This window comes from Cricetulus griseus, chromosome 8 (genome assembly GCF_003668045.3).
Source record: "Cricetulus griseus strain 17A/GY chromosome 8, alternate assembly CriGri-PICRH-1.0, whole genome shotgun sequence".
In the NCBI taxonomy this organism is placed as follows: domain Eukaryota; kingdom Metazoa; phylum Chordata; class Mammalia; order Rodentia; family Cricetidae; genus Cricetulus; species Cricetulus griseus.
Genome location: NC_048601.1, coordinates 28,577,033 through 28,603,017, shown reverse-complemented (window position 1 = coordinate 28,603,017; position 25,985 = coordinate 28,577,033). Strand labels below are relative to the sequence as shown.

General features: G+C 37.7%; 1 protein-coding gene across 10 annotated transcripts in view; it reads left to right on the top strand.

The window, feature by feature from the left end:
• Nucleotides 1-25,985, top strand: part of Zfand4 (zinc finger AN1-type containing 4) — a 69,778-nt gene that overhangs the window by 3,721 nt on the left and 40,072 nt on the right. For 5 of the 10 annotated variants that reach the window (XR_003487627.2, XM_027429203.2, XM_027429200.2 and 2 more), the window contains exons 2-5: nucleotides 9,534-9,640; nucleotides 12,085-12,384; nucleotides 22,050-22,125; nucleotides 23,086-23,153. Coding sequence is in view for 7 of the 10 variants with exons in the window: in XM_027429203.2 (XP_027285004.1) it covers nucleotides 12,123-12,384; nucleotides 22,050-22,125; nucleotides 23,086-23,153 (406 nt within the window). In the remaining 3 variants the exon portion in view is untranslated. Of the gene's footprint in view, nucleotides 1-9,533; nucleotides 9,641-12,084; nucleotides 12,385-22,049; nucleotides 22,126-23,085; nucleotides 23,154-25,985 lie in introns of those variants that run through there. The other 5 variants (XM_027429202.2, XM_027429201.2, XM_027429204.2 and 2 more) reach the window with 4 other exon arrangements.

The following is a 25,985-nucleotide window of genomic DNA, read 5'->3' as shown; positions in this document are numbered from 1 at the left end:
CCCCCTCTCCTTCTTTCTTTCCTACCTCTCCCCCATGCTCCCACTTTGCTCAGAGGTTCTTGTCCCCCTATCCTTCTTCGAGGGACTATGAAATCTTCTCTTGGGGTCCTCCTTGTTTCCTAGCTCCTCTGACAGTGTGGATTGTGTAGACTGGCAATCCTTTGCTCTATGAGCTTGACTTGTTTCTTGTCAGCTTTTCTTTTTTAATTTTTTTATTAGAAACAAGCTTATTTTACATGTCAATCCTAGTTCCCTCTTCCTCCCCTCCTTCCCTGCCCCCCACATCCCCATCCCAACCCCCTTCTACTCCCCAAGGAGGGTGAGGCTTTCCATGGGGGAATCTTCAAAGTCTGTCTTATCATTTGGAGCAGGGCCTAGACCCTCCCCTGTGTGTCTAGGCTGAGAGAGTATCCCTGTATGTGGAGAGGGCTCTCAAAGTATTTGTCAGCTTTTCTTAACTTAAATTGTTCCATCTATCTTTGGTCTTGGGGCTTTTATCTTTCTCTATTCCTTATTTTGTGTTTGGCTGTGTAGCTGGGTGGCTAGGTGGCTTGTCCCTGAAGTCCTCCTCCTTCCTCCCTCGTTCATTCCCTGATTCTCTCTCCCCCAGATTTCTCATCATATTTATCCTCTCTGCCTGCCAGCCCTGCCTATTCCTATTCCTCTCTCTCTCCTGCCTCATTATTGGCCATTCAGGCCTTTATTAGACCATCAGGTGTTTTAGAGAGGCACAGTAACAGCTTCACAGAGTTAAACAAATATAATATAAATACAAGTAAAGCAACTTAAAATAATCATCCCCAACAAGTGTAGCATGAGTTCTGATAGGTCTTAATAATAAAAGCCTGAAGTCAGATACAGGGGAAAATGCAGAGAGATCAGAGATGAAGGATCAAAACCACAGTCACCTTACCTACTCTACTTCTCAGATGAAAAGAAACTGAGCGCCTGTCTCCTACCCCCAAACACTTCCTCCCTCTGCCCACTCATATCACTTCCTGTCCAGACCTCTGTGGTTAACAACATATTGTTTATGATCTAATAAAGCCACTGGTGACCATCCACACTAGTTAGCTATAGAAGCTGTGCAGTGATGGCACACAACCTTAATACCAGGACTCAGGAGACAGAGGCAAGTGGATCTCTCTGACTTCAAGGCCACCCAGGGCTACATGAGAGTGAATCAGTCTAAAAGAGTAACAGATCTCATGCCTTTAATCCCAGCACTAGACAGGTATATAAGGAAGAAGCAAAGGACCTCATGTGGCAGTAGTGTCCAGCCATGTTGTGGAGGGCAGTGCAGTCTGGGAGTGCAGCCTGAGGCTTGGTGGAGAGCGCTGAAGTCAGCATTTGCCTCTGAGGATTTGTGGAGACAGGATCACCCAGTTCTGTCTGAGGTAGAGGTAAGAGCTAGTGGTTGGCTCTTTTTCTGATCTTCAGTTTGAACCCCAATATCTGTTGGGGGTTTCATTAATCATGATACAAGTGGCTAGCTCCATCCTCTGATCTTCAGGCAAGCTTTAGTTGTGAGAGTATAAATAAGATATCACCACATTACCCCCTTTTTGGCCTAAATTAAAAAGGTTGTAACTATTAGAAAAACTATATACAATATATACAGGCAATAAATAAATCAACAAGTGTCTAGTCCATTAACAATTGACAAATTCACAGAAAATACTCCATATCTTCAATTTCATCAGAGACTTGAGGATGGAAATATTTCCTGAGTAAGCAGGAAGTGGAAATAAGCGGCTTCCAAATAAATGTGAGAAATGACAAAAACAGCTGGTTGCCTGGACAGTCACCCAAGGTCCTTCTGCAGTGTTGGGGCATCCATCTTTGACTTATAGGCCTAGCATATCTGACAGACTTTTTCTATGAAGCAGGATATTCTGAAGGGTTGTCTACCTTGTCTTGGCAGTCCTTTCTTTTGTGTTCTGCTTAATTCCTAGTTACCTGATAGAGACTCAAACCCAAAATCATGTACAGGAAGCTAGATGAAGCCTTTTTCTAGAATTAATTAGTACTCTATATGACCGTTAATTTCATGACAAAAGATGTATATGTATATGTATATGTATATGTATATGTATATGTATATGTATATGTATATGTATATATGTATACATACATAAATATTATAAGGTAATATTTATGAAATTAGTGGCAATAAAATAGTCCCTTAATTTTGTTTTTTCTTATGTCCCATATCAGATGACTCTTGATGTGAGACAGATTTTGGATTTTACTTTTAAGAAACGTGCTTGTGTTTAGAAAAGGAGAGAGCCACACTTCAACTCCAAATCCAGCTTTAATTTTTAATTGGATTAGGACTACAAAAAGTCAGTTTGCATTATATATCTATAGAGAAAAACCAGAAACAAACATTTGGGAAGATTTATGAAATTGTATCCTATTAGAGATGCAATATACTAATAGGCCAAATTACTCTTTTTCTTGGGATATTTTGTTTTTCTGGATGATTTGTACTTTTTCTTCACATGTCTCGTTTGTGCAGTGTTCTTCAGATTCCTTAGCTGGATGCCTTCATTCTCCTGAAAAGACAAAAACAAAACCCTTCCCCAACCCCAGTTTTGGGGAGGTTCCCTTATGTTAAGTCATATTTGACCAAATGGAAAGCATTTGTTAATTTTAAAGTTAGTTTAGCTCGAACAGCAATGCTGTTTGATTAACTTTAACCTCTTCTAATCAAGGGGTGCTTCTTGTTCAGATCTAATCTTTATCAATTTTGATGGTTTCCTTAGCTTTTCTCCTGTGGTGGAAAAATAAACAAAGCCCCTTCCTGAATTGAAATTACCTTGATTTCTATTCTGAGGTCAACACATCTTTAAAGTATATAGGCTGATTAAAGTTCGTAGTTTTTCTATTATCCAGTGTCTATTTGCAGCTGTTGTTCCTTTCTCATTGGCATTCAGAAAATTCAGATTTAATAACCATTATGCAATCTATTTCTGGGGATCTTTTTACCCCTTTCTGTTTATTTAGCTTGTCCTTTAGAAATCAGTTTCATCTTTCTGTAACTGTTTGCCCCATAGGATTGTACAGTATACTTGTAAGGTGCTTTATAGTATAATAAGCAAATCACTGTTTAATTTTTCAAGAAACATATGCTGTAGCATTGTCAGTCTTAATTTGCATAGGTATTCCAATGATGGCTATAACTTCTAACAAATGTGTGATTACAGAATCAGCTTTTGCAGAACTCAAAGCAGTTGCCCATTGAAAACCTGAATAGGTATCAGTGGTGTGGTGTACATATTTTAATTTTCAAATACTACAAAATGAAACACATCCAGGTGCCATATTTCATTCCATTGAGTACCCTTTGGGTTACTTCCTAATGGTAGTGGAGTTTGGTTTTATAAAGAACAAGTAGAACATTTCCTTATAATTTCCTTTGCTTCTTGCCAATTGATGGAAAAATCTTTTTTTCAAACCTTTGCTATTGATAGTGGTTTTTTGTTTTTGTTTTTGTTTTGTTGTGTTTTGTTGTTTCTTGACACAGGATTTCTCTGTGTAACATTCCTGACTGTCCTAAAACTTGCTTTGTAGACTAGGCTGGCTTCAAACTCTGAGATCTGCCTGCCTCTGCCTCTATTAAATCCATGCACTACCACTGCCTAACATGATATGGTGTTTTTATGAAATTCTGAGGCTCCCAGCACATTTCCTATCAGTAGTAGACCAATTTCATTATTACCTTGTGTTAGAGGGCCTGGCAGACTCGTATGGGATTGAATGTGATTATATCTATATCTCATATTTATATAAAACATATATATGATGATTCCTATTCCTGATTACTTCTTGTAATTGAATAGAAAAGGTCAGTTTTGTATCATCTGATATAGATTCAGCAGTTTTAATATGCAGAACAACTTTTTCTGCATATTGCAAATCAGTAACTATGTTGAGAGGTTCTGTGACTTTTGAACAGTATTATAAGGAGTTAGATCTACTTTACTTAAATTTTCTGATTTGTAACTTGCCTTTCCTGATTTATTTGCATCAGTATATAATGTAGAGACTCCAGATATTGGTGTTCCCTGTAAAAGTGAGGAAAGGTCCAGTTAGTTCTCTTTATAAATTGAATCTTCTTTTGGGATATTTGTTATTCATCTCTCCCAAAATTACTACAAGCTCTTTGCTAGGGTTCACCTTCTGCCCTTAATTTGTCAATTTCTTCATTAGTAAAAGGTCTACAATTCCTGCTGGGTCTATTCCTGCCAATTGATGAAGTCTCAACTTTAGAGTTAATTCAGAGACTTTTTCCATATAAGATTTTAAATTTTTATTCTGTTTATGTAGTTAAAAGATTAATTTTGGGCTGGAGAGATGGCTCAGAGGTTAAGAGCACCGACTTCTCTTCCAGAGGTCCTGAGTTCAATTCCCAGCAACCACATGGTGGCTCACAACCATCTGTTATGAGATCTGGTGCCCTCTTCTGGTGTGCAGATATACATGGAAGCAGAATGTTGTACACATAATAAATAAATAAAATCTTTAAAAAAAGATTAATTTTAAGATAATATTTTCCATGTGCATTAATATTTCTGTTGGAGAATGCTTAGAGGGTAAAATAACCAAAATGCAATCAAGCTTTGAATGTGAGTCCTGCAGTTTTTTTTCCACCTAAGCTAATTTTCTCTCAGTTTTAGCAGTTAATTCTCTTGGACTATTTAAGTCCTTATCACCATCTTAGGTTTTGAACAAATTAGTTTGTTTCCAATAGTGAGCCTTAGATAGAAATTGTCTCCTAGTCATGTTTGAAAGTCATTAAGAGTCACTAACCGAAATCTCCGAATTTGCACCTTTTGGGATCTAATTTTCTGTAGACCTATTTTATAAACTAAATAATTAATAGAATCTCCTCTTTGTATTTTTCAGGAGCAATTTGTTATACCCAACAAGGCAAAAATTTTCTTTACTTCTTCAAACATTCTTTCTACACTTAAGTCATCTAGTAAAATATCATCCATATAATGATAGATGGAGGAAATTGCTTACATATTATTTCCAATAGCTGACTTACAAAATATTGGCACAGGGTGGGGCTATTTAACATTCCTTGTGGGAGTGCCTTCCATTGATATTGCTTAACAGACTGAGAATTACTATATGTAGGCTCTGTGAAGGCAAATTTTTCTTTTTTCTTGTAAAGATATAGTGAAAAAACAATCTTGTAGATCAATATAAGAGGACATCCTTTAGGCAATAGAGAAGGCAAAGGAATCCTAGACTGTAGAGTCCCCATTGGTTGCATCACCTTATTAACAGCTCTTAGATGTGTTACCATTCTCCATATCCTAGATTTCTTTTTAATATATACAGGAGAATTCCAAGGGCTGGTTGATTCTTCAATATCTGAGTATCTAGCTACTCCTGTACCAGCTCTTCTAAGGCCTGAGTTTCTCTGTTAAAGGCCATTGTGTAAAACCTACACAGGTTTGTCTGTCAACCATTTTAAAGGTAAGGCTGTTGGTGCCTTTGAAAGATCAGCAGCTGTGGTACCCTGTTCTTACACAACCTGAATGGTTGGTGACTATTTACAATACCTTCTAATATTTTCCCCAGAAACATACATTAATTTATGGTTTGTTTCTGAGATTGTAGGAATATTAATATGAGTATTAATATGAGTATTCTATTGCTGTAACAAATCATGTCTCTGTAGTTCATTGCTGTGTTAGCCACATGTGGCATAGATTCTTTTATTGCTCTTGGAAGGAGTTTCCTCCACAGGAAATGACTGAACAGATTTTGTCTTGGGGGCCTTCTAGAGGCTCCTCAAGGCATTTCCTGACAGCAAAGAGTTACCTTTACTGTTCCTTTTTAACCTACATTCATTTGTTCAATGCCTGCCTTTGCCACACCTTCTGCATAACCCAGAAGGGAGGGGCATTCTGTGTAACATGAAAATTAAAAACCAAGATACTGATATTGGGGTTTAAGCTTCAAGCTGAAAATCAGAAAAGCAAAGCAGCCAACCATTAGCTCTTACCTCAGGCTGAAAGGTCTGTCCTCTTCTCAGTGTTACTGGAGAATAAATCTCTCATGGGACCCTTTGGTTCTTCCTTTTATTTCTCCCTAGTGCTAAGATTAAAGGTGTGTGATCCCAAGTCCTGAGATCACCTTTGTATGAGCTGCTTCTTTTTAGGACTGGATCAATTTCATGTAGCTTGGTGTGACCTTGAACTTACAGAGATCCGTCTGCTTGTCTCTTGAGTTTTGGGATTAAAGGTTTGTGCCACTACCTCCTGGCTCTATTTCTAGCTAATATGGCTGCTGGGATTAAAGGTGTGAGTCACCATTGCCTGGCTCTATGGCTTGTGGCCAGCTTTGCTTTCCCCAGGTAAGCTTTAATAAATCATAAATATCACCATAATTATAAGTCATTTTATCACTACTTGTTTTTTACTTAAAACAGTTTTATTCGGTTTTACAATAGGTCCTTAGGCTATCATGTCTCAGGTTCTTGGCCCAGTGTTGGGTTTGGGTTCCATCTTGTAGAGTAGGAATTAAATCAAACCAGTTGTTTGTTGGTTACTCCCCCAAGCTTAGTGCCACTCTTGCCATAATCTAACTTGCAGGCAGTATGCAGTTGTAGATAAAGGTTTTGTGGTTGGCTTGGTGTTTGTTTCTCTTTTGATAGCTTGGAGAATACTTCCTTTATCAGAGATGCTGGAATGTAGGGATGGAGGTTTGGGGATTCCTCTTGGACAACAACTCAATTAGATGTAACCTAGTCCTCTTACTGGAAGTTTCATTTGTTGACAAGAGATAGCCAGTTGGGACTCTTATCTTCCCCATTATTTGGTAATTTTATTTAGCTCACCTTCATATATGCATATATTTTACAAAGTTTCTACTGTATTAGGTTTCTTTATTATACCTCAAATGGCACTTAATTTTAGCTATCTCTTCACATATTCCCTCCACAATTCATCACTCCTCTCCTTTAGAATATTTTTTTTAAATACTTTCAACCCAGTGATAAAGAATGGACAAACACTGTATGAATAGATATTTCTCCAAGGGTGAGATGCAGAGGACTTATAATTACCTAAACGATTCTCAGAATCATTTGAGAATATAAATTGCAACCATGATGCACTACAATGTTCTGACTAGGATAGCTTTAGTGAAAAGACAATAAAAAGTATTGACAAAGATGTGGAGAAATCTGCACCATCATTTATTGTTAATTTATTATAAAATGGTTCAAACTACATGGAAAACAGTTTAATAACTCCATACATTGCTCCATACAGCTGCCTCATGACTCACTACACCTATTTCTAAATATGTATCACCAAGAAAAGAAAGCCTGTCCACATGATAGCTGATTGTTCATTATAGCAGTATGTGCATTAGCTCAAGTTAGAACCTACCCAAGACCCTAAACCAGTGACTGGAGAGATAATATGCACCCAGGTGCACACAGGGGACTCCTATTCATCTACCAGGTGAATGAAGTTTTGATGCTTGAAAGCTTCATGCAAAGCAAAAAAACCAGTCACAAAATACCATATATTGTACCATTTCATTTATGTGAAATGCCTGCAATATGTTGCCTTGAACTGAGAAGAAGAGGGAGGTGTAGGTGGAGTTTCTCCGTGTCCTGGTAGTCACTCCCAAATAACCACACAGAGACTTATTAATTATAAATGCTTGGCTGATAGCTTGGGCTTGTCTCCAGCCAGCTCTCACAACTTAAATTAACTCATTAAGATATGTGCTGCCCTGTGGCTCATTTATCTCATCTATGAACTTGCTGTGTTGCTGCTTTGGTGTCTGGCTTGTGCCTCCTCAGACTCCACCCTTCTCCTTCCCAGCATTCTCTGTGCCCCCAAAATTCTGCCTAGCTATTGGCCAATCAGCTTTTTTATTAACAATGAGAGAAACATATTTTCACAGTGTACAGAGGATTATTCCATAGCATTTCTCCATTTTGTCTAAATAAAAAGGAAGGTTTTAATTTTAACATGGTAAAATTATATACAACACAAATAGTGTTGTATATAATTTAGAGAAAAGATTCTATTATTTATCTTTGTGGGTCTAAAGCTTAATACCTAATTTAACTTTTTATCATAACTAAAAAAAACCTTCAAGTCTAGTTATTTGTCTTTAACACCATCAAAGACCCAGAAGGGTATAATGTTACCTTTGAACAGGAACATCTGGCTACCTGGACAGTCACCCAAAGCTCTTCTGTAATGTTGAGGCATCTTTGGCCCACAGTCCTAGTGTATTTGACAGAAAATTTTGAGAAGTAGGGAATTTTGAAGGACTGTCCTACCTTGTCTTGGCAAAGTTCAGCAGTTACTTTGTGTGTATGTCCTCCTGGTCCAGTAACAGTATACTGTAAGCAACTGAGGCAAGGACAGTTTCAGTTTCTTTGCCCAAATGGCTAGCTTTTGCCATAAAGAACACAAACTCCATACAGAGTTTCTTTGATGCCCATCATCTTTTTTTGAAGCAAATTGGTGCTGTCAGGAGCAGATGTGCCTATCATGAAAAGCCTTAGGTTATTAAGCATATTAAATGCAATATTCTATAGGTCGTTGAAGTGTTTGAAGACTGTCTATCTAAATATATGTTTATCCTTGAAAACATACCTAACATGACTATAAGTTTAACTATTATAGGTAAGTAACTATTAATCTGTATTTCTTAATTATATATTACGTTTTTAAATGAGCTGCGTAAACACAATACCCCAAACAAGACTAGAAACTACATATAAGATAGCAAAAATAACTTTAAATTTGTATCAATAAACAAAAATCCATACCATTGTAAAAATTTTTGACATTTATAGCTGTTTTGGATTACAGTAGATTCAATAGTGTACCCTTTTATTCTGTCATTCCTACATCATATCCTCCTTTTTTCTTTAGAAAGGGATCTTTGAATTTAACTCTTTTGTTTAGCTTTTTTTTTCCTGACTGTAACCAATAACAACTTGTAACCAACCCCCTAAAAAATGATAGATATCCATAATTTATTGAATAACCCAAACCCACCCATACCCCATGTTTTGGGAGTGTGAGCATTTTTCTTTAGACTACGTCCTGTTGTCTAGATGTAGGCTCTGGTGTCTTTGGAGAAAGCTTGAGAAAATCAGGATAATTGTAAAGTCTTGACTGGAGTAGTCAGTGAGGTTGGACCATCTCAGCCAGCAGTCTTGAAGCTGTTATGGATGCATAATTTTGAGAAGACCGTAACAGATGCATTTTGACATGCTGGGTCACCTGGGCCATTCATTTTCATTGATGTTTGGTTCTCTTGTTCTCAAAATACATAAACTTTTAAAAGTAACATACATGTAGTATTACTGCAAGTATAGACTATATGTTGTACACAGGTTAACTAAAGATGATGATGATGATGATGATGATGTGTGTGTGTGTGTGTGTGTGTGTGTGTGTGTTGTGTTGTGTTTTTGCAGGTAAAATATGTGACATGTTTTGTAGTTTTTAAGGTTTGTTTATTTATGTCTGTAGTCAGAATTTTCAGGGGGTCTTCCTCGATCAAACGTGATCCATATCAGCCTGGAATAAGGACTGGAGAAATGGCTCAGATGTTAAGAGCACTGCTTGGTCTTCCAGAGGTAATAATAAGTTCAATTCCCAGAAACATGGTGGCTCACAGCCATTTATAATGAGATCTGATGCCCTCTTCTGGTAGGCAAGCATACACGCAGGCAGAATACTGTGTACATACTAATAAATCTTAAAAAAAAAAAAAATCAATCTGGAATGAACCCACAGCCTCTCATTTCCTGTGGAAATAAAAGCAAAACCTCTTCCCCAAAGTAACATATTTTTGACTTCCATTTTGAAGTCAAGGCATTTTAAAAATATATTGGGGACTGGAGGGATGGCTCAGTGGTTAAAACACTGGCTGCTCTTCCAGAGGTCCTGAGTCCAATTCCAGCAAACACATGGTGGCTCACAACCATCTCTAATGGGATCTGATGCCCTCTTCTGGTCTGCAAGCACACATGCAGGCAGAACACTGTATGTTTAACAAATAAATAAATAAATAAATATTTTTTTTTTAAAAAAAGAGAAATGATTGGATTGCAACCATTCCAAATTGAAAAATAAAATAATAGAAAATAAAAGTATATTTGTTGGTTTAATATAGCATCTTTTATAATCCAGTATCTCTTAGCAGCATAGATCCTTCATCAGCAATCAGAAAATTTAAAGGCAACACAATACCATACAGGATCCAGACTCCTCATTTATTTTCCATCTTTACGTGGCTTTTTTTTTTAACTTTTTTTTTAAGGATTTGACTTATTTTCAAGTTTTTTTTTTTTATGACTGTCTATATATCCTTTCTCTTTTCTCTCCCAAGTCTAGGTATAGTTTTAAACACACTATGACCCATTTAGAGTTTTTCCATCTGGATCTGACTTTACTGAACATCTATATTGTTTCTTGATCGCATGAGATGAACCTTAAACTGCTATGTCAGCTGCGGCACCGGGCAGCTTAGTGTATGGCAGTAGCTTGTGGTTGGCAGCTGGCTCCATCTTGCAGGCAGCTGCTGGGAGAGTCTTCTCTGTACTGCAACCAATATGAGAGCCACAAGACGAGGAATCCACATTTGGCTCCATTTGTGTGTGTGTGTGAGCTTAAAGCTTTCTTAGGTCTTATGTGGATGTAGGTGCTGGACGTTTGGATGCCATATGTAGGCGGACTTTTCTGTCCTGCCAGTCAGTTTCCAAATAACCACAGAGAAGCTTATTAATTATAAATGCATGGCTGATAGCTCAGGCTTGTTACTGGCTAACACTTACATTTTAAATTAACCCATGTTTCTTACCTACCTTCTGTCACATTATGTTACCTTCTTTCAACACAGCATGTTCATCTTTTCTCCGAGTCTGCTCCTGACTCCCATGACTCCACCCTTCCCCTTCCCTGCATTCTCTTAATTTGGGGTTTCCACCTAACCTTATTCTTCCTAACTGTAGACCAGTCAGCTTCTTTATTAAACCAGTCACAGTGAGATATATTCACACAGTGTAATGGAATATTCTACAATGGGGAAATTTGGGAGTGATAGCCATTGGGTGTAAGGCTTTTGGGAATAGTAAAAATATTGTAAATGTGATTGCAAGAGGTTTTTGTAGTCACTCAGTTCTAGAACACTTGGTTGGCATACCCAAGGCCCTTGCTCAGTCCCCATTACTGGGAGAAGTAATGGTTGTGGTCATTAGACATTTTTAGTGTTAAAATGAGTGAATTTTAGATGTTAAATGAGTCAATTTATGGTATGTGAATTATATTTCAACAAAATTACTTTGAAAATGAGAGGTCATCTTTCCAAAAAGATGTGCATTTGTGTTATTTAAGCTTAGCCCGTACCCTCATACAAAGTCTTCTCCAAATAACAGCAGTTTCCAGTGTGATCTCTCTTGCTGCTTTTCTGTACTGTTATAAACTTACTTTGTGCATCTATCTCTTGTGTTTGTCCCTCATACTCATTAGCCATTGCATGCTTGTGAGTAGAGATAGTCTAGTGTCTACATGTCAGGAGAGTTGATAATCTTTGTAAACCAAATGCCCATTTGTTATTTATTTAGTGGATCAAATTTTAAAGGAACCTATTAAGATGTTTGCCATTCTTTTTATCCAATATAATTATGTGTAAGACAGTAAAGTTTTATATGATTTAAAAGAAAAACATGTTTTAGAAAAGGATGTACATACACTTTCAAAGTCTTACAAAACTATATTCATATGTAGAATTTAGATATTAGCAAAAATGTTTGTCAACCATGTACAATATATTAACATCAATGCTAAGCTCTGGTAAGGTACTGTAAAGAATCAAATCATATCTATTCTTCATGAGTAGTCTACTTTGGGAGCGATTTCAGAGGCAGGCATGGAAAGTTCACTGCTGGACACAGGTAAAGTAAGTGCTGAGCCTGTTTGGAAGACTAGAATGAGCCAGAATTATTCAGAAAACCTTAACAGAGAAATGGCTTTCAGACAGATTTGTTTTAAAAAGCCAATTTCTTTTTTTTTTTTTCAGGTACAAAACTCAAACATGAACAACGATACATATTACCAATGTTCAAAGCTGATTTGGGTAGAACTGGAATACAGTTGTATACAACATATTCCAGAGGAATTGAAAAAGTCAAAGTAATGGATAACAGAAAAGAGCCTCCATTCTTCAATGAAGATAACGTGGGACCATTTTACTTCAAACTTCCTTTCTATGACACCATGGAACTCTTCATCGAAACATTGACTGGAACATGTTTTGAATTAAGAGTTTCACCCTTTGAAGCTGTTATCTCTGTGAAAGGAAAAATTCAAAGATTGGAAGGTACTAGATTTTGTTTCTATAATATGAGGATTAAACATTTTAAAAGTTTTAGTGAAGGAAAAATTTAAACAGATAACATTAGAAAGAATCAGATAATAAAATCCCCATTATGCCTTCAACAGTTACTAACTTAGAAACTGCCTCCTTTGTATTCCTCTCTTCTCTCTATCTTATCCCCCTCCACAAGATTTCCTCAATTCAGATCTCTGGCATCATGTTAATGGCATGAAATATTTCAAAATAGTGTTAGCAAGTTGGAACAATCATAATTATTTTGCAGTTGCTTTTAATGGGAAATGTAATTTATTTCCTTTTAGAGAACTTTCCTTTTTTAAACACCTGTTTATAAATCCTTTTTCTGAATGTTTGGGTTACATTTATATATATTCAAAGTTCCTCTGACATAGCAAGGATTTTGAATGACATATAGTATCTCTTCATGGTGTATGTATTTGTGGTATTATAGTTTACTTTATGTTAAAATTACTCTTCCAGATCTCAGATTACCATTTATGGTTGTCCAGTTTGGACTATAAGATTAACTCATTCCATATAACGTTAAGTAGATCTTTGCTGGTAATCAAGTGGAACTTGTTTGTAACCTAAAGGTACTAATCAGGATTGCTCTCCAGCCAACTTAAATGTGGAATTACAGAAGGATGAGAGTGGGTGGATATTTGTGAGGTCAAGGATTCCAAGTTTTTGAATATTTGTTTTTCCTTCATCCCTTCTCCCTTAGAGTAGTTTTAGGGGTAGCTACCATGTCAAAGAATGGCACATGCACACCTGTTTTCTAAGTGACAAAGGCAGTGTCAGTCATGGTGTACTGCAGGAGACTTCAAAGTTTTAATCCTTTTCTGGTTGGCCTTTGTTCTCCCTCACTGGATGTCAGTTGGAGCTAACATAGGAAGACGCTCAAGAGTCCAAATTAGCAAGATGTGGCTGAAGAGGACAGAGGGGACAGTGCTTGATTTAGTCCTGAAGAGGGAATGGTTGTGCCTGCAGAAGGCTTTTTGATGATTTCAGAACTAGTGTCTGGTGGTAGGGGCGACAGAGTGAGTTGTGGATGAAGGTAAGGAGACTGGTGAACTGGGAGTGATTGCATTGAAGCAGAGAGAAAAGAGGTAACTGTCAGGGAACTGTAGCAGGTCTGGAAGGGACAGAAATACCAAATCCACTAGGCAAATTGACATTGATTTTTAAAATCACACTTTCACTTATTTTATGTGTATGAGAACCTAATGTACATACTGTATACTTGGGGAAGGCTATACCTAGGTTCTCTAACTTTCTTTCTGGAGCTTACTAACCAGAGCAGTGGTTTATGAAGGTGTGGACATCCCTTCTAGAAAGTGTGCAAAATACTGTGCTGGCGTTGAGAAAGAAGCATGTGCCAAGAATTGTAAGGGGTTATCTAGAGGGTGGAGTCTCTAGATGTGCCTTTAGTTCTGGCATTGCTGCTCCCTAAATAAATGTTTCTCCCTGTATAAGGAGGAGGATTATTTTCTTGGTTCCTTATAAATAATGGAACTGTATATTAATTATGGACAATGAGCTACAATAGACAAATCATTTTTATATGTGACAACTGCTGCTCCACCAGCATGGGTTCATGAAGGACTGCAGTGAGCAGACTACCTATGCTGACACAGTGAAGAGTAACTTGGGCAAGAAAAGACCTCTTCACTTCAAACCATTTCCTTTTTTTTAGAGTAGTTTGCCATTTTTGCATAATTTTCTTTATTTTGACACTAAATATTAGATAAGGACCAGATGTTTTCCTGTGTAGATTAAAAAAAAACTTGTTGTCTTTTTCACTCAAGTGACTTCATATTCATTGTGTATTATTCTCCTGACCCATTAGTCAGAATTATGCTGTCATATTTACCAAAAGTCTTGATAATTTTTGTTGTGTCTCTTTAATGTGCTATTCAGAATAGTCTTGTTTGTTTGTGTTGCTGGCTCTGGAACACTCTGTAGAACTTTGCCTGTAAAATTTTCCAAGAGTCAGGTTTAGGGTATGTAGAAAAATGAAAACTACTTTGTTATTTTTAAAAGTGTTTCATTCATACTCAACATGCCCCTCTGTACCCTTCATGTCCTCTCTGTTTTATTTATTTGTAACCCACTGAGTTCAGCTAATGCTACTTGCTGGAATGTTGACTGATCTTGTAGACTCAGTCTTGTGCAGGTCACCATAGCTGCAGTAAGTCCATGAGTTCAGTGACCATATCCTGCCCAGAAGCTCCTTCAGGCGTTGGTGGCACACACCTTAATCTCAGCACTCAGGAGGCAGAGACAGACAGATCTCTCAGTTCAAGAACAGCCTGGTCTAGAGAGTGGGTTCCAGAACAGCCCAGGCTACACACAGAAATCCTGTCTCAAAAAAACCAAACCAAACCAAACCAAACCAAATCAAACCCAACCCAACCCAAATAGAAATACTCACTTTTATAATGGTGACACCAGTTTACAGTCCCACTAAGGGTGGATAACCATTCCTCTTTCTTATATCCTTGCCAGCTTTTGTTGAATTATTTCTTTTTTGAGGGTAGCTATTTTAGCTGAGGTAAAATCAAATCTCAAAACAGTTTTAATTTGCATTTCCATCATGGCCAGTGACATGGATTTTTTTTTTTTTTAAAGCTCATTACCCATTTACACTTCATTTGAGAACTCTGTTTGGGTCTGTGATCCTTTTTTTTCTTTTTTTTTTTTTTAAGTTGGGTTGATGTTTTCCTGATTTTTAGTTTCTTGATTTCTTTGTGTTTTCTAGATGCTAGTCCTCTTAACATATGTAGCTGGCAAAATTTCCTCTGATTTTGATCGATTTGATTGGCATTTTCTTGTGCTGTTTTTTAAATTTCCTGAGAAACCCACTTGTTGATTGCTAGCCTTGTTTCTTGAGCGGAATCCTCCGCAGAAAACCCTTACCTATGCCTGCATCCTGAAGTGCACTCGCTACCTTTTCTTCAACAGTTTCAGACCTTCATTGAGTTCATTGATCTGTTGATAGGTGACTTTTATGCAGAGATAGAGAGAGAAGGCCTTCATTTCCTTTTTCTCCATGCAGACATCTAGTTTCCCCAGCATTGATTGTTGAAGATGCTCTCTTTTCTCCAGTGTGTATTTTTGTCAAAAATCAGATGTCTATAGTTATATGGTCTTGTAACAGGAGTCCTCTGTTCTATCCCATTGATCAGTAAGTTTGACTTTTGTACCAGTTCCATGCAGTTTTTGTATCTATGGCTCTGTAAAGTTGAAGCCACCAGTGGTGATACCTCCAGCTTATTATTGCTTAGAATTGCTTTTGTTATCTGGGGTCTTGTGCTCTGCATTAATTTTAAGACTTTTTTTTCCTTTTTCTGTGAAGAATGTCATTGGGGTTTTGATTGAGATTGCATTGACTCTCTAGATGGCTTTTGGCAAGATAGCCAATTCCACAATAGTGATTCTTCCAATCCATGAACATGGAAGGTCTTTCCATCTTCTAGTGTCCTTCTCAATTTCTTTCTTCAATATTTTAAAGTTTTCATTATAGAGATCTTTCACATTTATGGTTAGCTTTATGCCAAGGGTTGTTTATTTTTTCACATAATGTGCATGTTTTTAGGTACACACTAGGGCTTACTAAAGGAAAAGAATGTCCAATTTAAAGTAAAAATGAAAGACATCTTAGGCTAACACTAATCCAAATAAAGCAAAAGTAGCTGCAGACAGAGTAGAGCTTCAGAACTGAGAAAGTGATCAGTGGGAAAGGGGGTGGTGCCTTACATAGTGATAGTCTTTTGTTGTAGATATGTCTTTATTATAAAGTATATTTCTTCTATATAACATAATGAATTATGTGAAGGTTTTTTTTTTTTTTTTTTTTTTTGGCTTCTTTGTTTTAGGATAGGTCTCACTCTGTTGCTAGGCCTGGAGCTTGCTATTTCCCAAGCTGGCCTTGAAATAATGACCCTGAAATAATGATTCCTGAAAGCTGTGGTTACAGGTTTATGCTACCATGCCTGGCAAGTCCTGTCTGTTTCATTTCCTTCCTTCCTTCCTTCCCTCCTTCCTTCCTCTCTTGCTCGCTTTCTCTCTCTCGCTTTCCCTCCCTCTCCCTCCCTCCCTTCCAAAGCAAACTTGTATGTATCCTAGATTGGCTTTGAACCTTCTATGTAGCTGAGGATAACCTTCAGTTTCTGACAACCTTGTCTACATCTCCCAAGTGCTGCAATTTATAGGCGTGTACCCGTCTGTGCCCAGTCTGTGCAATGCTAGTGATTAAACCCAGAGCTTCATGCATGCTGGGCAAAGCATTCTACCACTCTACAACATTCCTAGGCTGTAGCCTCTCTCTCTCTCTCTCTCTCTCTCTCTCTCTCTCTCTCTCTCTCTCAATAGTCTTTGAATTTTAACTGACGGGCATTCAAATATGGTTAGACTGACATCTGCCGTATTTGTTACTGTTTTGTGTTAGTTGCCCTTGTTCTTGGTTGCTATTTTTCTTTCTCTCTTTGTTTTGCTATTTTAATTTGATTATTCTATATGATATGTTTTCTTATCCTTCTTAAAATATCATATATATTTTTAAACTAGTCATCCTGGAGTTTGCATTATATTTACTTGGTAGTGACTAATTTTACTTTCTAAACCAAATTTTTGTTTCAATTATCTTACCAACTTAGGGCTTTTTTGTATAACCTTTTGTTTGTCCTGCCTTATAACTCTGCTTGTCCCCTATCTCACTTCTTCTGTATCAGCTTAGACCTTTTTGTGCTGGCTAGTTTTTGTTGACTTGACACAAACTAGTGTCACCTAAGGAACAGGAACCTCAAAATGAGGGCTTGTCTGTATTAGATGTGAGGAATTTTCTTCTTCATTGATGAGGGGAGGGCCTGTCCCACTCTGGGTAGTGCCTTCCCTTCGGCATGTGAGCCAGGGCTGTGTATGCATTGGCTGAGCAAGCCAGTAGTTAGCATTCCTCCTTGGTCTGCCTCAGTTCTCTTTGTTCCTGTTTTGAGTACCTGTCCTGACTTCCCTTGATGATGAACTGTAGCCTGTAAGGTAAATAAACCCTTTGTACCCCAAGTTTCTTTTGTTTTATCACAACAACAAAGAAACTAAGTAGAACAGCTTTCTACCCTCAATATGAATTCACCTCTTCTCCTTTGTTTTTGAAAGATAATTTTATACAAATCTAAGTTGGGGGGTTTCCCAAAACTTTCAGCATTTTACTCCACTTTCTTACTAATTGCATTCTCTTTCTTTAAAAAAAATAACCTGTCTCTGTGTGTCTGTGTCTGTATTGTGTGTGTGGGGGTATGAGTGTGCCACAGTGCATGTATGTAGTGGAGGTCAGAGATCAGCCCATGCATGCTCACACATAGCAGAACACACCCACACATGTGCATATGCCCTCTTACTCATTCAACTTTGTTTTCTTGTTAGTATTTTGAGAGTCCTGTTAAGCTTAAATTTTTCCCTATTTTTCATCTTCTTTGATCTGTGAATTATTTAGAAGTATATTTTTATTTCCAAACCTGAGATACTTAAAACATCTTACTACTCACCAATTGTGGGTGATGCAAGTAAATAGAACATTTATGGTAAATATGATAGTAATTTGTGGAGGACTGCATAAAATTTGTGTATTATATTGAAGAAAATAAGAAAAAACAAGTGCAATGATTTTCATTGATATGATAAATTCAAACTTAACTTACTCAAAAATTGAGAAAAGCAGACTTCTTTCTGTTCAGCCAGGTTATTCACAAGGCAGAAGCAAGAGGATCAGTCCAGGAGGCTGAGGCCAGCTTGACTACTTTGCAAGACTCCATTCTTTTTCTTTTTTTAACAATCTTTTTTTTAAATTTACATACCAATTCCAGTTCCCCCTCCCTTCCCTCCTCCCACTTGCTCCACCTTCCCATCCCCCCCACCCCCCATCAACTCCTCAGAGAGGGTGAAGCCTCCCATGGGGAGGCAATACTCCATTTTTAAAGACAAACCAAAACGAAACAGACTTTTGATTCTGACTTTAGGGCATAAACTCTTCCTAGTTCTTTATGTATATAATTTAATTATTGTACTATATTGGTAATGTAGTGTTGTGTAGTTGTGTATGAATACATGAAATGTGTAATTTAAATGAAACACACACAATCCTTTTTTTTTGAGAATCTTTTTTAAAAAATTTGTTTGAACTTATATTTATTATATATAATGGAAATAGAACCTGAAATAAGAAAGTATGGTTCCTAGATGGACATGGTATTACATGTCTGTAATTCCAGCACTTAGGAGATAGAGGCAGGAGGACTGAGTGGTCAGTGATATCCTCACTACAGACTAATTTGATGTCAGCCTGGGCTATATGCTACCTGACTCAAAAACAAAAGCAGCCATTGCTAAGTTTTTCATGCTCCAGAAAATAACACCACATCTATGTCATGTAGGCAACCCTAATTAAACTCAGTGGGTCATTAAAAACTCATAAAGTAGAAGAGGGACCTGTTGCAAAGAAGGAATAGCTGGGGAGTTAGTATGATCAAAATACATTATGTACACATATGAAACTCATTAAATCATTACATGTTTTTCTTTTGAAGTAAAGGAAAGAGAATTTTGTGAGGAGTGCAGAGTCTATATACTTTTCCTTTCCTTGACAGAGATTGTGGACTGGAAAATACTTGCCTCTGTGAAGTCACTCTGTCACAGAGGCAAGTCTCTCCTGCCTTTATGGGTTTGTGGCATGGATGCTGGTCCTGGCTCACTGATGTCCCTGGGGTGTGGGGAGGCCCAGGAATGGGGGGGTTGTTGACCCATCTCTGTGTAGCTCCTCTTGGGGCAGATTTGGGCTCCAAGAAGCAGCTGAGCCTGCTTCTACATAGTAGCTAGTAGGGGTGCATGTACCAGTCTGCCTCTGTGCTGTTGGATGGCCCTTTATCTGTCTGGTTGCTCATGGCAGTAGGGCAGACAGACATTTGTGTTGGTTCTGTTTTTATGTTGCCCTTCTGTGTGTGAGGTCTGCCTCTAAGTCTGTGGTTCTCAACTTTTCTTAATGTTGTGACCCTTTAATATACTTCTTCATGTGGTGGTGACCCCTAACCATAAAATTATTTTCATTGCTATTTTATAACTATAATTTTGTTACTGTTATGAATCATAATGTAAATGTCTGTGTTTTCTGATAGTCTTAGGCAACCCCTGTGAAAGGTTCATTTGACCCCAAAGGGGTTGTGATCCATAGGTGAGAGCCATTGCTCTAAGTAGCTTACTGGACCAAACTTCCACCTTTTGGGAAGCTGTGTGATTGTGACTCAAAGTTGTCCCCCTCATCAGTCCTCAATCATAGTCCCAAGACACATGCCCTAGGTTCCCAGGTTGAGTAAAGCAGGATGGGGCCTCTTTCTCTGGAGCTGCATATGGACTGACTCAGCAGGGATCTTTATCAAATGGCGTCTGCCACTGCTGCAGTCACATTCCAGAAGAAAGGAGGGTTTCCCTAGAACCTTCCTGCCCTGTGTAAGTCGTGCCCTTGAAGTCTGCCTTCTACCTTTCTCTACAGCTCTATTACTCCTTCCCTTCTCACCCTCTCCCTCGTCCTCCTCCTCTCCCTGATGTTATTGAAAACACAGTGCATATTTTTAGAGGCTGTGATCTGGTGCAGAGGTTCCAACCCTCCATGTCATTCATACCCCTCCTTCCTAGGAAGACAGCCCTCCCAGGTCAGGACCAAGGGTTCATATTACAATTTGCAGTTTCTTTCCTGGTATGTTCCCCAGAGTCTCCTCCTACCCTTTCTCTTTGCTGCTAAAGGCTGCTTTCCAACCATCTCCCTTTATTACCCCATGCATGGGTCTTTTGTTATTCCATATGAATTTTGGGATTGTTTTTCTGTCTCTCTGAAGATCAGAAGTTTAATGGGAATTGTATTGAATCTATAGGTTCCTTTTGACAGTTTTACAATGTTGATTCTGCTGGCTCATAAGTATGGGGGAGAGAGTCTTTACATCTTCTGGTGTCTTTAGTTTTCTTAATTGTCTTAGATTTTTCTTTTCAGAAAAGGTGTATTTCATTTTTATTTTTTGGGAGCTATTATAAATAGGATTTCACTCCCTGACTTCTTTCTTAGCAAGTTTGTTATTAATATATAGAAAGATTGCTAATTTCTGTGTCTTGATTTTGTATCCTGCTTCTTTGCTGAGAGTATTTCTTTGATACGGATTTTTGGAGTCAGTATAGGATTGTGTCATATGCAAGTAGGGATACTTTGGCTTCTCCCTTTTTTTGTGTCTCTTTTACTTCTTTCTCGCCTTATTACTATAGCAAAGACTTTGAGTAATATATTGAATAGGAATAGCAAGAATGAGTACTCCTATTCCTGATTGTAGAAGCAATGATTTTGAGTTTTTTCCCATTTAGTGTAATGTTGGCTGTATGTTATATATGGCCTTTATTATGTTGAGGTGTGTTCCTTCTGCTCCCATGTTGTATGCAGCCTTTATTATGTTGAGGTGTGTTCCTTCTGCTCCCATGTTGTATGCAGCCTTAATTATGTTGAAATGTATTCCTTCTGCTCCTAGTTTCCTCAGGCTTGTACTATGAAGAGTTGTTGAATTTTCTGTGTCTATTAAGGTGATTGTATGAGTTCTGCCCTCAACTAACTAGAGATTCCATTGATTTTACTTTCATGATTCTCAATGCAAATTTGAATGTTTTTAATGTACATCTACCTTAAATTATTTAAGAAAACCTCATAAGAATCATATTTAAGCTGTAATATGTAAATACACAACCATGATGACAACCTATCTGTTTTGGATAGTGGCTCTCTCACAGAGGCCTGGTGTCTTATATAGCCTAGCATAGCCTCAAAGTCACTCTTTTGCTGTCTTAGTTATTTGATTACTGGGAATATGTGTGTTCCCATGCCCACTTCTATAATTCTTTGGTTGAGGCCTTAATCCCCAGTGTGATGGCACTTATAGGTTGGGACCTTTAGTATAAATTAGGGCTACATGAGGTCATAGGGTGCAGTTCTCATGATAGTATCTTTGTAAGAAGAGTTCTTTCTCAGTGTTCTCAAAGGCCATGTGAATCTATAGGGGACTGGTAACTACTTACATGCCAAGAAAAGTGGCCTTAGAATGAACCTGCTTGGAACCTTGTATCCATGGGCTAGTCTCAAGAACTACTAGATACATATTTCTGTTGTTAAAGCCACCCAGCCATTGGTGCTTTTTTTTTTTTTTTTCTGGCATCCTGAGCAGATTCTTTCAGTTTCTGTCTCATATACATGGATACTCAGATATACTACATCATGGCAACCTAATCAGTAATCAGAGATACTCCTAAGATTCTTGGAGAATAGCATTTCAGTGGGAGTGTGTATGCCATGGTAAATCTTGAGTAAAGAAATTTGGGCAAAGGAAAGTTTTTAAAGGTAAAAGTGATAATGATTAAAAAAGACACTTGAATTGTCATTCTTGGCCACAAGATAAAAGATAGTGGTGCCAGACATACATTGAAGAAGACAGTTGTTGGGCCAGAGCCATTGGACCAGAGTGTGTTTACTTCATAAGTATTCTTAGTTCTTTAATGAAACAGCATTGTATCATGCTCTTTAGAGATGGTGTTAAAATTTTAAACACATTTTATTATCACCTTTCCTTAAGGTATTCCCATCTGTCAGCAGCACTTAATTTGGAATAACATGGAGCTTGAAGATGATTATTGCTTGAATGATTACAAGTGAGTGTAATTACATATTAGCAGCTTTATAGGTATGCAGTACTATAATTCCACATGCCAGTGTTTCTTCATGTCTGTCCTGGACAGCTTGATCCCAGCTTTCATTCTGAATTCTGACCTCTAGCTGTGTTGGCTCAGTACCATCTTTGTTCTTGATCTCTGTTCTTTGATATTTGTAGTTCACCTTTAGTTTTTTTATGCTGAGCTGTTAGTCCCTGCCTTCTTGCATGGTTGTATTAATTTGTCTCCTTTGCTTTTTTCTTTGAATATGGACCTGTTCTCACCTGGCCATTTCTTTTCTTTCCATTTTCACAAGTTTTTGGTATGAGAGAGTTGCTCTCCACTGAGACGTTATTCATTAGGCCCCCTTTCTCTCTAAGAAGTGGTACTGTGTGCACCAGTGGTTACAAATGTGCTTTCTGATGGTTTGCTTTTCTCTATCCCCTCATGTAATTTATTACACTGAAGACAAAGGAATTAGGAGGCAAAGAGGTGGGAGAAAACTAGGAGTTAACAGAACTGGTGGACTTAGTGTTATTTTTATGCTATTGAATGAATTTTCTATTTCCTAATTCTTTGGGTTTTGACTAAGTTTCTTTTCTTTCTTGGGCCTCCTTTTTGTATTTTTCAAGACAGGTTTCTCTGTGCAGCTCCAACTGTCTTGGAAATTGCTCTGTAGACCAGGCTGGCCTCACAGGGATCCACCTGCCTTGACCTGTGCAGGCTTAGATCAAAGGCATGCACCACCACTGCCTGGCTGGGCCTCCTTTTTTAAAAAGCTTATGAAAACTTATAAACTTTTGTAATTTATTCAGGAAAATAATTAATATATCTATATTGCTGTATCTTCATATGTTAGGGAATATATAGTAGGGCTAATAAATCAGCACATTATTAGTGGTTCATTTGACACTGATTGTTTTTGGTGATTATAGTTTATTTTGTGCTAATTATTTACAGCATTTCAGAAGGTTGTACCTTGAAGCTGGTATTGGCTATGCGTGGTGGACCAATAAGTACTAGAAAAGGTAGGCATATGTTAAAGCAATCTAACAGTCATTCTGGAGTAATTTGCAGTACTATTTTTCAAAAGATTAATGTTTTTTATAGGCTCTATTTTTAGCCAAGTTCCTTTCCTGCATTAGGTCTTTGATTCTTTTAGGCATTATTCTTTAAAACCTAGATATATAAACACTGGAATTCCAAAATATAATCCTAGAATAAACCCATGATTCTGGATTCAATCCAGGGATATTTAAAATAAGTCTTAGTAGTAAAGGGAGGAGAAATGGAATGGTAATACAGATAATCACATTCGCATTGTATTTAGACTCATGTCAGTTTTGTTGCCTTTTAAACTCCTAGTTTTAAATTCCTGGGATGTTTATTTGCTGTAGGAAATTGCTGAATTGCCTGTTTACCTCAGACGAAACTGAATTTCATAGTCCTGTTGAAGCCTTTCTCAGAATATGGGTGGTCTCTGGAATCCATTCATTCATTCATTCAATCATTCATTCATTTGTTATTCATTTATTCATTCAACAAATACATAGTGAGCATCTACTGCATTCTAAAATTTATTTTTATTTTAGTTATGTGTGTATGTATGTATGTGTTTCTGCTTGGGTATGTGCACATGAGTGCAGGTACCTGCAGAGGCCGGAAAAAGGCATTGGATTCCCCTGGAACTGGAGTTTTGGGGTAGAATGAGCCACCCAATGTGGGTGATGGGAACTGAACTGGGATCCTCTGCCTCAGTAGTATGTGCTCCTAACTGTGGAGCTATTTCTCCAGCTCCATCTATTGGATTTTGAGTGATTATCCCAAGTGCAGTAAACAAGGGAAACCAAGTCTCTGCTTCAAAATACTGCCTCCAATAAATATATGAGAAATTGATGGAATTTGAGGTTTTTTGTCAGTTCTGTGTAGGAAATAAACAGGATACTGTTGTAAGATCTATAGAAATATAGTAGGAAAGGTCTGTGGGAAAGATGACATGAACAGAAACTTAATTACTAAAAAGATTTGTCTTAGTGTTATTGCTGTGAAGAGACACCACGACAATGGCAACTTTTATAAAAGAAAGCATTTAATTGGGGCTGGCTTACAGTTTCAAAGGTTTAGTCCGTTATCCCCATGACAGGGAGCATGGTGGCACATTGGTAGACATGGTAGCTGAGAGCTCTACATCCAGATCTGCAGGCAGCAGGAAAAGAGAGACAGCGGGCCTGGTTTGAGCTTTTGAAACCTAAAAGCCCATCCCCCCCACCCTCATTTCCCCAGTGACACACTTCCTCTGATAAGGCCATACTTCTTAATCCTTGTCAAGTAGTGCCACTCCCTAATGACCAAGAATTCAAGTATATGAGCCTATGAGGGCTATTCAAACCACCACAAGGTTTTAATCCTGGGAAGAGCTGGGAGCATGCTTACTGACCCCCAAGTCAGGTTTGTCACAGGCATTCCCATCACATAGAGCCATGCTCAGGGTAGCTCTGCTCTGTGGCCCTAATTTTAAGAAGGCCTTCATACTTGTTTGCTCCTCCACAAACTAGAAAACTGGAAAAAAAAATAAGTATAGATTCCATTGCTGGCTTAGTCCCACATGTCAAATTATATCCCCATGCTTGATAATTTTGGTTAAAATTGGATTATTAAAATGTTTTTTCTTTTTTAAGATTTATTTATATATTATGTGTATAGTGTTCTGCCCAAAAAGGACACCAGATCTCATTACAGGTGGTTGTAAGCCACCTTGTGAGTGCTGGGAATTGAACTCAGATCCTTTAGAAGAGCAAGTATTGCTCTTAACCTCTGAGCCTTCTCTCCTGTCCCCAAAATGTTTTTTTTTTCTTATCTACCTTAAGAGCAGTTTGTGGGAACTGTTAAACTCTTTTACATAAGTTAGAGAAAACAAAGGAAATGATCTTAAAGCTGATTAACTAGTTCTCTGACATCAGAGATTCTCTATTAATTGATTTCTGAAGTAGTTTTACGGGATAGAGAGATGGCTCAGCAGTTGAGACTGCTTGCTTCAAAATCATAAGGACTAGAGTTCAGATCCCAGCACTCATGTAACCAGCCAGGCATCCCATAAATGCCCGTCTAACTTCCACACCCTCAAATGCATGTGTAGATACACTCCTGCAGACACATAAATAAATAAAAATTTTAAAAGTTAAAGTTTGTATGTCACATTGGCAATATTTATACTAGTGAGGATTGTTCAAGAGCTCTTTTACTGAGCCATTGTATCAAGTTAGAGTTAGATAATAGTTAATGGTTTGTGCATTCTATTTTAGAAAATTGGTAATATGTACTGCTACATCTTTAAAACTCATTTAGTCTCTCAGATTCATCATTTGGAAAGTGCCTTCCTTCATCATGTGAGTTACAATAATATTTAGCTTTTAAAATAACCATTGTTCTAACAACATGGGGAAGCAGGCATGAATGGTATACATGTGTAACCTGAGAACTCTTGAGACTAAGGTGAGACAATCACAAGTTACAGGCAGTTTGGCTCATAGAATATTAAGGCTTTGCCTTCAAATAAACAGCACAAGTAAACAACATTCCTTTTCTAAGCTTATATCCGAAACTGTATTGCTTTTAGGTGACAAGATCTTGAGTGTTCAGTTATGAAGAGGCATGCACACATAGACAGCCTTTGTACCTCCCAGCATAAGGCATGAGTTTAAGAAATGCTTTTAGTAGCTGTGGTAATAATTACTTCTTAGTGCTGTAATATGGAAAGTGGGACTTTGAAGTTTTGAAAATACTTCTGGATACTGTGGTGTTTGCTTGTAATCCTGGTCATGTAGGAGCCGGAGGCAGGAGGATTGAAAGTTAAAGCGAGC